The following is a 10,893-nucleotide window of genomic DNA, read 5'->3' on the forward strand; positions in this document are numbered from 1 at the left end:
CACAGACGTCTTTCTGTCATTTTTCCCCTCACCCGCCTGCCACGGCTGCCAATCTAACGGTGACCAGCTTCGGCTGACCCCGGTCCTGAGGCTTGTTACCACCCTCTTGCTGTCAGGCTGGGTGACAGATGGCACATCCACCGCTGGTTTACTCCGTGTAGTGCTCGTGGCAGCCTCCCATCACCACAGAGTTTGCCGCTTCCAGTTCACCTGGGCAGAACAGACTCGGTTTTCCTTCACGCCAGCATCCAAGGGGCTTTCTCAGGATGGCAGAGGCGCTCCCTGAGATGAGCAATGCGACCTCACCGGGACTGCTTCCATCTCCTGAACGCCGTGCTGGGGGTGGCCCTGCTCTCACCAGCATCCCAGGCCGAGGGTAGGGTGCTTTGTGTTGTCCCCCGCTGCCTATCTGCTCTCACTCTGTCTCGTCTGCTGGTTGCAGGGTGCCAAGAAGCTCTGTCCCCAGTGCAACACCATCACGTCTCCTGGAGACCTTCGGCGCATCTACTTATGAAGGACCCAGCGGGAGGGCGGGACCCAGCTACTCGGCTCAGCTCATCACACCAAGGGGGAGAAGAACGACGGCAACAACAACAACAAAAAAAAGACGTTTTAAAAATTAACGAAACGAAACAAAAAAAAAAAAAAACAGAGACTCCAGACATGGACTTGAGGACACAGGAGCAGCGGGGAGCCTCGGCTCCCAGGTCCCGCGTGTGGAGGTCTCCTTCAGCATCTGCAGCGGGCGAAACCAAACCCTTTGTTGTGAAGCCCCCTTTTTTAAACCAGTATTCCCCACCCACCCGTTCCCTGGAGCTGGCTTTGCATCGCGGATGGCTCGTGAGCCCTCCTTTGGACTGTGTTGTGACCACTCTGACCCCAGGAGGCTGGGGAAGGGACCCTTGACAGAAAGATGTTAAATAACCTGTAACTTGTGTTCTTTGTTCAGTTTTTGGTTGTTTTTTTGTTTGTTTTTTTTTTTTCATTTGTTTTGGTTTGGTTTTTGGTTTGGTTCTGTTCTGTTTTGTTTTTTCTTTTTGTGGTGTTCTAGTGATAAAAAAAAAAAAAAGGTTTAAAGAAAAAACCACACCCAGGCAGAAATGAAGCACATGTAATATAGATTATATATGTTTACAATGTTGTGTATAAATGGGATAGACTCAAACATTACATACTAATAAGTTTCCCTTTCTTTTTTTTGGGTTGTATTTTTTTTAAAGAAGAAAAAAAAAATGAGCAGAGAACATTAAACCCATATTTTTCTTGGTTCAGCAAAGTTTTGGCATTAAAGTCATTAGTTTAAAAAAAGTATATATATACATATATATAATATAAATGGTTTAATGTTCTGTGGTGTATATTTCCTCATTCAGATATGAAGTTAACAGCTTTTAGTAATGGCTGTAGCATTGCCCATAACTTACAGAACTTATGGGGAGTAGAGGAGGTGGATTTTTGTCATTAGTTGTAGCTAATGGGGCTATTTATAATAGAATCATTATCCCCGGAACGACACGGCTTTTAACTCCTTGCCGGGGGCCAGGGCAGGCCGGGGGGCTGCGGCTCGGCCCCCTTCACCCTCCCCAGGCGGGGAAGGGGCGAGCAGAGCGGGGCAGCCTGGCGGGACGCTGCCCACCCTCCTGGCCATGAATCCCTGCCCGAGGCTCCGGTTTAACCCCCTTTCTCTCCTCCAGGGCCAGCGGCTCAGCTTTGCTTTGCTTTCCTCCCCTCCGGCCGAGGACTCCGCTCGCTGCGGGTGCCACGAGGCAGGACCGCGGGCACGCTGCCACGGGGCTCCCCGTGAGTCTGCCTCCTGCAGAAGAGCAGAGAGGGTTTGGGGCTGGGGCACAGAGCCCGGCCAGCCCCGGCTCCTCGCCCCCACAGGCACCCCAAGGCTCGCCCACGGAGCGAGAGGACGGTGGCAAGCAGAGATGCTGCCGGAGCTTCCCCGCAGCCCCGGCTTCTTCCACGTGGTCACGCTTGTCCCCATCACCCACATCCTCAGCCTTAACCAAAGCTGCCATCTGGCCTCTTCTGTTGTTTATTTTTGGTTTTCAGGACCCAAGAAACAGATGCCAAGCCGCTTCCCAAGGCGAACGCGTGCCCGCAGCGCGGAGTGCTCCCAGCGCAGCCCTGCCCCAGCTCACTGCGGGGTCCTTGGGGCTCCCTGAAACAGGAGGACGGGGAGCTGGGGACGTTCATCTCCCCCTGATCCCGCAGGGTGACCCCACAACATGAGGCAGAGCAAGGGGCATTTCAAGGCACCGCTGGATGCCGGGGGCTGGAGGATGGAGAGGGCTTGGCTGGGGCACAGCACGAAGGTGCCACCGCCACTCCATGCCATCAGCTTGATGCTTTTTTTATAGAGCAGCCGTTTCCCTCAGTGTCTCCTCAGTGACCCCGGGTGGATCCCACTGCATCCCCCCAAACCCAAACCAACCGAAGGAGCTGTATTTTAGAAACATCTTGGCAAAAAAACGCTTCCCAACTCAGCTTCCCGGGGCTCAGCCATGTGGCAGCTGCTGGGGGGCCCTTGGGGGACCGGGGGAAGCTGAGCCGTGGTGGGGGGACCCCTGCCCTCCCCAGGGTGCTGAGGGCTCGGAAGGGGCTGTGGTGCAGGGCTGATATTGCCAGTGAGCCCCCAGGGCCAGGAAGAAAGTGGAGAAAAACGGTGCGGGAACAAATTTGGGGTGGCCTGAAGGGCTGGGGAGGGAGAGGGCAGGGCCCCCACCTGGCCCTGCTTTGGAGGCAGGGTTTCTGGTGGATGTCGTGGACCAGCCGCGTGCTCTGTGTACCTGTGTGTAAAACCATGTGTAACTAGTCATTGTTTCTTTGTTTTGGTTCTTTTTTTTTTTTTTTCTTTTTTTCTTTTTTTTTTAATTCTTGTTTTGTTTTTTTTATTGTAAAGCCATCCCCTGTTTTCAAGGGGGGGCCTGAGGGGGGGGGAAGGATTGGGGGGGAGACGTCTCGTTTTGTATCAGGCACCCGCCGCTTCCCCTCTTCTGTAACGAGTTTAAACCATTTAAAAAAAAGAAAAGAAAAAAAAAAAAAAAGAAAAAAAAAAAGAAGATTGGAGTTACCTATCTTTGCCCAAAGAATCCCAGTTGCACAAAGCGCTATTCCGGTGTGTCGATGATTGTGTGTCGGTGTATATTATACAAAGAGGTACTTGTCACTCCCGTTTGTAAACTACATTTGACATTAATTAAACAAGTATAAATCTTCTCGGGTGCGCCCGCCGTGCTCTCGTGTCTTTCCCTTCGCAGGCAAGTGGGACTGGAGAACCCCGGGAGGTGCTGGTGACAGCTCTGCACCCCAAAGGCGTGCCCGGACCCTTTTTGGGGTGCAGGACCCAAGGGATGGACGCAGGGGGATACCAGGGTGACCCAACCCCAAACCCTTTTGGGACCCAACATTCCCCCATGGTGCCCACCATGGCCGGGCCCCCAGCTTGTCCCCCACCCCGGACCGGGGGTGCAGGGCGAAGGGCACGGCCCTTGGGGTCCCCAATAACGGAGGCTGGGCAGCTGTGCATTATTTGGCCGGGGGAATTTGGGACATGCTGGAGGCGCCCAGCCCCAACAGATCTATACGTCCTGCATTAGGGACCAGCGGCGCCGTGTAGGGTTACCCTGACAGCAGGGAGAGCGGGTAATGGGGGGGGGGGAGGTCGCCCCCAACCCTCATTGCGGGGCTGGCGCCGATGCTTTCGGTGTACAAACGGGTCAGAGGGGGGCTTCCAACCCCCAACCCATGGTTTATTCCCCTGGGACAGGGTGCTGAGCAGAGGAGGGGGGTTACAGCGGGGGTCCCCAGGCTGACAGCCCCCACTCCCCATCTGCCTGGGCAGCGGGGGGGGGTTTGGCCCCTCTCCACACCCAAAAGAGGCTTTGAGGGCAGGGTGAGGGGCAGGAACCCCCCCCATACCCACCTCGCCCCCTCCCCAGCAGGCTGCTAATATTTTATTTAAAATATCTTTAGGAAGCGGAGGGCCGTGATGTATCGGGTGTATTGAGAAAATGCTAATGTGTAATAGCGTGTGTCAGGGGCCTCGTTCATCACCCCGCGCCGCCTTCTGGGGGATCCATATCTAATTAACAGTAATGAATGAGGGAGCCCACCTAATGACAGCCCGCCAGTTTGTTATGGAAATGAGGCAATCCCATTAGGCAAAACACTTAATTAAACAAACTGCTCCGAGTGGCGGCCGGGGCAGGGCTGGCCCAGGCCCTTTGGGGGGCCTTGGTGCCTGCCCCCACCCTGCAACATGGGGCTGGGGCTCGGCAGGAGCCAGGAGGGACCCCGGGCACCCCCATCGCAGTGAGGGGCTGCGACCAGGCCTGGGGGGGGCTTCACAGCTCCCCGTGTCCTCCCTGGGGCTGGGGGCACCGTCACGGCTCCCCCCACATCGATGGGTGCAGAGGCAGCGGGGGCCGAGCAGAGATTTCCGATCAAAGCTGTGTACTTGGCTCCTGCTCTATCGACACCGAAGCGAGCAGGGCTCAAGGTTAATTCCTTATCAATACCCTATTGTCAGCTCATCCATCACCCGGGGAGGGCAGGGGCTGCCCGAGCCCCGGTGGGTCTGGGGAGGGTGACCAAAGGGAGCTGTGTGCGTCACCCCCCCACCCCATGCCTGGATGCGGAAAGGAGGGGAAGGGGGCCCCAAGTTCATGGGAAGGGGATGGAGAACACAGGGGGGGCAGTGCCACCATCGCCGGGTCACAGCCACAGCCCCCCCTGCACCGCGTTGTTCCTAACTGCTGAATTTTGCCCTTGCTGGTTTCCCTTTCCCAGCCTGGGATTCGTGTCAGGAGATGCTCTCAGGCAGGCGGGATGTGCTGGGCTGAGTCACGCCACTGCTGTCCCAGCTTATTTTAATCCCCTCAGGGCATAAAACTTCCCCCTGTGGTTCCCCACACCCTCCTTTCTGTGCATCCTGCTCAATTCCAGCTCCCACCAGCATTTGTGCTTCCCCAGGGGGAGCTTAGGGCAGAGCCTCAGCACCCCCAGACCTCAGCGAGCTTTTTCCCTTCTCCTCCTGACAGCTCCCAGAAAAAGCAGCCGAAGTCCCCCTACTCGGAGGACTGAGGGGAGCTGCTGCCACCTGCTGGGGCTCCCCCAGCCACCAAAGCAGGTTTTTCCTCGAAATAAACCACATTTCTGGAACATCTCCGCTCAGCACCCACAGCAATAAACATGAGCAGCAGATTCCCAGCCCAGCACCACTGCGTTAATTCAGAGGTGTCTATTATGAAGTGTTTAACTGTTCCATAAATACCAGACTCACAGAAAGCAGTGTGAGGGCAACCACTAGTTAAACAGCCTTTCCCACCTCTGCCCCCTACAATCTCTCAGTCCCCCAAACAGGCTGGATGCTCGGAAGGAAGATAAAGCAGAGATCAGCTCTCCAGGAAGGCAGGAGCACAGATCACAGCTCAGCACAGACAGCACAAACCACTTTAATGATGGGCTTTCTGGGATAAGGGACCACAGCTGAATTTTACAGGTCCAAACCCCAGAAACTATTTTTTTTCTCCCCAAGAGAAAGAGCACACTGGAGGCTCCTACCACAAAGTAGCCCCAAGCAGCAAGGATCCTGTGCTTGCAGCCAGTTTTCACTTCAAAAAGTGAAGACTTGCCAGGCTATCAGATCCTTCTCGGTTAATTCTCACACGTCCTGTACACCCCAGACCTCACCTAACACGGGGTTACTCTGAATACGCACAGCCACACTGGCCTGCTAAAAACAGTTGTTCCAGCCACTGACCACAGCTCACCCTGTGTAATTTCCACGTGTCATGGTTCTGGTTCCAAACTTCCAAACGATCCTGGTGCTTCTCCAGAGCTCTCTCCCTGCCTGTGTTTCAATTAAGAACAGTGAGTGCTTGCTAATTGTCAGGTGACGGCACCCAAAGGTGGGTGAGTCAGGCACAGCAGGCGCAGCAGCCCACAGGCAGTGAATGTCTTCTGTAGAAATCCTCTGTAGAATCCTTTTTTCCACATTCCTGCCTCACAAGGGCAGACCCTTGTTCAAACAGGCCATACCAGAGCCCTCCAGGGCCTGCCCTGCCGATTTCTGACTAAGGATTTAAAGCTGGTTAATCCTGTCCACCACATCTGTAATTAGCTTGCAGTGCTGTGGCATGAGGTAAACATGTTATTAGCAGGATATTCTCTGCCTTTATCCCCTCTTCTCCCCCAAATGAGCAACAAAACTCAAGCATGGCTGAAGTGCAGCGCAGCGAGCTGCCTTTTCGCTAGGTGGAGGGAATTCATTTCTTGTATTACCAGTACACGCTGCAGGGACAGCAAAGACTGATCATCCGGAGAGAATGTTATGGGGGAAAACATTGAATTTCATGGTCATTTGTGGGTTAGCTGGATGGAAGTGATTTAAGAAACACGCAGTATAAATCACAGCTCCAAAAGACACTTTCATTTTTCTCTGCAGTTCCACCTTTCCATTTCTGAGGTCTTCTGGGTTACAGCTGTGCCAGTTTCCCGGCATTTCTAGATGCACAATCCTGGCTGCTCAAAGAAACGCAGTAATAGATGAGCACTAATCCAAGAAAACAAAGATTACCTGGGAGAACACACAACAGACAAGAAAGAGGAGAAACAAGACAACACGTATCCAAAAAAAAGGCTAACAGAGTTTTTGGTTGAAGAACACAAAAGTTATCACAAACATTTGAGCTCCACCCCGGGGCCAGGGAATCAGAGCTCTGGCTGCCCTCTCAGCCCTTTAACAGAACCAAGCAGTGCTGAGAGAAGAGGGAAACCTTGCAGCTGCAAGATAAAAGAAATAGCAGAGAGGGAAACCACAGAGACATTGAAGAGCTGTATTGCTGTATCAGTACAAGGCAACAGAACGTGTACATTGGACACCTGGAACAAGGACACATGGAAAGCAGGGAACACCACGAGACAGGAAGAAACAACACTCCTCGTGAAATTCTGGTCAGTGACACCTCAACTACCACACCATGCTAGAATTTCACTTTCAGTTCTTTAAATTACTCCAAATCAACTTTTTGCCGTGAGGTGGCTGGCTCAAAGACAGACTGGAGGCTTTCAGCTTTGCAGCAGAAGCCAAAAAAAAAAAAAAAAAAAAAGTGCCTAAGAAATCTCTACACTTTCCTCCCCTCAAAGACATAAAGGGAGAGGGGGTGGCATTTCCCGTGTAATTTGAGGTCATCACGCTAACGAGGTGAGCCCCTGACACAGTCAGAGAGGAAAGTCACGCAGAGGTTGCTGTAGTAGGTGGGATATGACCGCATGTGGCTGACGTGAGCCGAATCTGAGAAGTCCACGGCTCTCACGGGGACGCCGAGCCGCTGCCGGGCGTCTGCCATGTGCTTCACCTCGCGGGCGCTGATGACGGCGTCCGCCTGGGAGTAGAGGTACAGCTCGGGCCACCGCGAGGGCGCCTTCAGCAGGGCGTCGTAATGGCTCTCGTGGATGAAGCGGGTGAGGGGGTACAGCAGGATCCGCAGCACGACGACCGTGGTAGCAAAAGCGAAGATGAGGAAGTACCTGAGCAGCACGTTCGTGGATACCAGGACAGCCGCCAAGGCGCGAAGGCTTCCTCTCAAGTTTCTTCTGCCGGGGGCGCTGTCAAAAATGGTGCCCAGGACTTTGAGGTGCTGAAAGGGCCGCTGAGTGTGCAGCGCCTCGAGGATGTAGCGGTACAGCATGACGCCGCCGTTGCTGAAGACGTGGAACAGCACCGGCCTGTGGTCGATGCTGTGGGCAAAGAGCAGCTCCAGGAGCCTCCTGGCCGGGGTCCGGAGGGATCGGATGCCAAAGCTCTCGGAGAAGAACACCGTCCTCCACGGAGCCGTGTAGCGGATGACGGTGCACCCCTAGGCAGAACAAAAAGAGACCACCCAACACGTTTGGGCTGGGCTGTAAATTACAGAGTAGGCAAGCAGCAGTAGAGCAAAACATGAACATTTGAGGTAGATTTCCAACAGAAACCACAGGGCCAGGAGAAACTCGTCAGTGTTATTCACAAATCACCAGTATGAAAGGAGCTGGGCCCTGATAATCCTTGTGGGTCCCTTCCAACTCGGGATATTCTATGAATAGGATTCCATAAATCATAACAGTACAAAGACTAATGAAAAGGCTTCTGCAACAGCAGCAGGCCTGGGTTTGATGACGTTCCAGATCCTTGCAAATCCTGTGCTAACTGGTACAGCCCCTGGGGGTGACCACCCACACTTAGCATCAGTCCTCACCCAGGAAGAGAAAACAGGCCCTCTCCCCGACTCACAAGCCTCGCAGCATCAATCATTTTGGCAAGAACAGCCTGCTCTGATACACATCTAGTTCATGACACCAAAACGAACATAAGAAGGAAGTGGAACTTCTCCCTTTTCTTAGGTAGCACTCATTTGCAGCCGTCTTTTAAGACTCCACCGTGATCAACACTGAGATGATTTTCACAAGCCTTTCTGAAACTCCCTAGCTGTGCAACTGAGAAGCGTTGCTTCAAAGGAGACTCAGATCTGCTGAGCAGTCTGCCTTTACAGTTCAGACCTTACATTTTGGTGTAGATCAGGAAACAGAATCTCAGAGGAGTTCCTATATGGAGCAGGTGGAATTGCACTGATAAATGCTTTGGATCTTCCCTGTCACCTAAACACATTGACACTACACTCTGACAAACACGAGGTAAAAGCACGAAGACAGCCCTTCCTCCCAGAGCTCCCCGGGCAGCAAACTAAGCAGAAGAGAGGCTATCGAGTCCTTTAATCAAAGTTCTCTACACTGTCTTTCCGTGGTTGCAGCCACTTCCTCACTAGGGAGCTAAGAGAAGCTCTTCTGCCCTTTCCCACTACCAACACCTTTCTGATAGAGAAGTACTTCCACAGCAGCTGGCACGCTGCCACGTAACGCGCTCCTCACCTGATCGGCAGCATGTTTTACTTACAGTAATTGCTTAACAATTAATTTTTTGCTAGAACAAGCCAATTCATGACTCTTATGCTGGATTACACATTAACAATACGCTTGTTAATGTATAAACTTCGCCATCTATAGCTGAAACAGATGTAGATAAATACAAGATTTCTGTATGCTGACAGACAAAAAAAGTCTAGTGTTTTACTGGGCCCCAATACCACAAGCTGGGGTCACCCAGGTAAAATACAGCATTAGTGAGGAGGAGCCCATAACTTAGGGAACTGCCATGTGGACAGACCTCTATAGTTCAAAAACAAGGAGCCACCAGTGGGCAGGTATTTCTATCACAGGGCACCTGTTTCACAGATGGGATATAACAAATTGGAGCTGTGACATTTTTATGGATTAATTTTACAGAAGGGAAGAGCTGGCGGGATGACAGATGCTGATATGCTGTCACTCCTCAGCCTGGCTTTGCTGAGCCTGTGCTGTGCCCTGTCAGCTGCCAGTAAAGGTGTTTTTCCCCTAAAACAGCTAATGCAGTTCACATCCTTCACAAATAATCTCCCAGCTTTAACACCCTATTTCAAGGCCGGCCCAGTGGTTTGCAGAACAGCAGAAAGCCTCTCCCAGAAGTGTTTTTATGTTGTGTGCACAAAGGTGACACCAGCAGCTACCAGATAACACCCCCTCGGCTCCTGGACGCTGGGAGCTCTCAGTGACACCCAGAACCCACCCGCAGCTCCCAGCGACCCCAGACAGGGCCGTTCAGAGCCGTTTCACCACGGGAACACGAAGCAGGGATTCTCCCGGGATGCGAGCAGAGACGAGGAGGAGAGCCGCTCACCCTCTGGCTGTAGATCGCGCTGTACTTGGCCAGGTACCTGTCCTGGCAGCCCGCCCAGCCCAGCAGGATCACCACGGGCTGGCAGCCGGGCTCCGCGGCGCTCCCTGGAACACAGAACGGCACCGTCAGCTCCCCCCGCTCACCGCACGGCCCCCACAGGCCCCCATAGGCCTGCACAGGCCCCCATAGGCCCGCACAGGCCCCCCACAGGCCCCGTAGGCCCCTCACAGCCCCCCACAGGCCCCTCACCCCCTGAGGCTCCCCCCTGCCCTTGGGGTCCCCCCCTCCATGCCCAGCACCCCCAGACCCCGCTCCTCTTCCCCTCCCATCCCTCCCGGTGCCCACCGCAGGCCTCCCCCGCCGCCAGCTCCACCACGGCCGCCTCCAGCCCGCGCGCCCCCATGGCCGCCGCCGCCTCCTCCTCCTCCTCCTCCTCCTCCTCCTCCTCCTCCTCCCTCCCTCCGCTTCCGCTCTCCCCACCGGAAGCCCCGCCCTCCCCGCGCCTCCCGTAGCCAATAGGAAGGGAGAGCGGCCGCCCCAGCCTCGTTCTCCCTCCCTCCGCCCCGCCTCCCGTTTCCTTAGCGACGCGGCCTTAGCAACCGCCGGCGGCCGGGCGCCCCGCCCACCGGGAGGGAAAGCGGGCCGCCCATTGGGCCGAGGGGAGAGGGAGGCGGCTCGCGATTGGCTGTGGGGAGGTGTCCATCATCCTGAGGGGAAGGGGGCGCCCCCTCAGGGTCGGGGGCGGTGGGGCCGGGGGCGGAGGTGGTCGGAGGGGGCCCGGCGGGGTCTGAGGGGACGGGGAGGGACGGGAGGGGGCGCAGGGGGTGAGGGAGGGGCCCGGGGTGAGCGTTTGGGGCTGGGGGGGCGGAGGGGGAGGGGTTTGGGGGGGAGGGGGAAGGGCAGGGTGAGGGGCGAGGGGCTGAGGCCTAGGGGGTGAGGCCTAGGGGGTGGGTGAGGGGTGGGTGAGGGGCTGGGGGGGGTGGACACGGCTGTCAGAGGGGGTTGGGGGGGGTGGCGGGCACTGGGGGGCACTGGGGAGAGTGGAGGGGCCGTGGGGAGGGGCAGGGTGCCCGGGTGAGGGGAGGACCCTCCAGGGCAGCAGGCTTCGGGTTTTGCCCAGGGCCTGTGGGGCC

The 10,893-nt window shown here is 55.3% G+C and overlaps 2 protein-coding genes across 8 annotated transcripts in view; one reads left to right on the forward strand and one right to left on the reverse strand.

Moving 5' to 3' along the window:
• RNF220 (ring finger protein 220) overlaps positions 1 to 3,224 on the forward strand; it is a 188,367-nt gene extending 185,143 nt beyond the window's left edge. For all 7 annotated transcript variants that reach the window (XM_082766509.1, XM_082766508.1, XM_082766511.1 and 4 more), the window contains one exon: positions 443 to 3,224. In XM_082766509.1, the coding sequence (XP_082622635.1) occupies positions 443 to 514 (72 nt within the window). In that variant the 3' untranslated portion in view covers positions 515 to 3,224. The remainder of the gene's footprint in view (positions 1 to 442) is intronic.
• A 2,227-nt stretch (positions 3,225 to 5,451) lies between these two features.
• On the reverse strand, positions 5,452 to 10,167 carry TMEM53 (transmembrane protein 53). The gene is made up of 3 exons (XM_082766542.1): positions 10,106 to 10,167; positions 9,761 to 9,864; positions 5,452 to 7,868 (listed from the first exon to the last, which is right to left on the reverse strand). The coding sequence occupies exons 1-3, from the start codon at positions 10,161 to 10,163 to the stop codon at positions 7,206 to 7,208; spliced, it is 825 nt and encodes a 274-aa protein (XP_082622668.1). The 5' UTR covers positions 10,164 to 10,167; the 3' UTR covers positions 5,452 to 7,205.
• Positions 10,168 to 10,893: the final 726 nt, after the last annotated feature.

This window comes from Aythya marila (genome assembly GCF_965140915.1).
Source record: "Aythya marila genome assembly, chromosome: 8".
In the NCBI taxonomy this organism is placed as follows: domain Eukaryota; kingdom Metazoa; phylum Chordata; class Aves; order Anseriformes; family Anatidae; genus Aythya; species Aythya marila.

Excerpts from the sequence above, each read along its gene's own strand:
- TMEM53 (XM_082766542.1), bottom strand. The coding sequence starts at position 10,163 with ATGGGGGCGCGCGGGCTGGAGGCGGCCGTGGTGGAGCTGGCGGCGGGG. Across the intron at positions 9,865-10,105 it reads GGCGGCGGGGGAGGCCTGCG|GGAGCGCCGCGGAGCCCGGC; the intron begins GTGGGCACCGGG and ends TCTGTGTTCCAG. Across the intron at positions 7,869-9,760 it reads GCGCGATCTACAGCCAGAGG|GGGTGCACCGTCATCCGCTA; the intron begins GTGAGCGGCTCT and ends TGTTCTGCCTAG.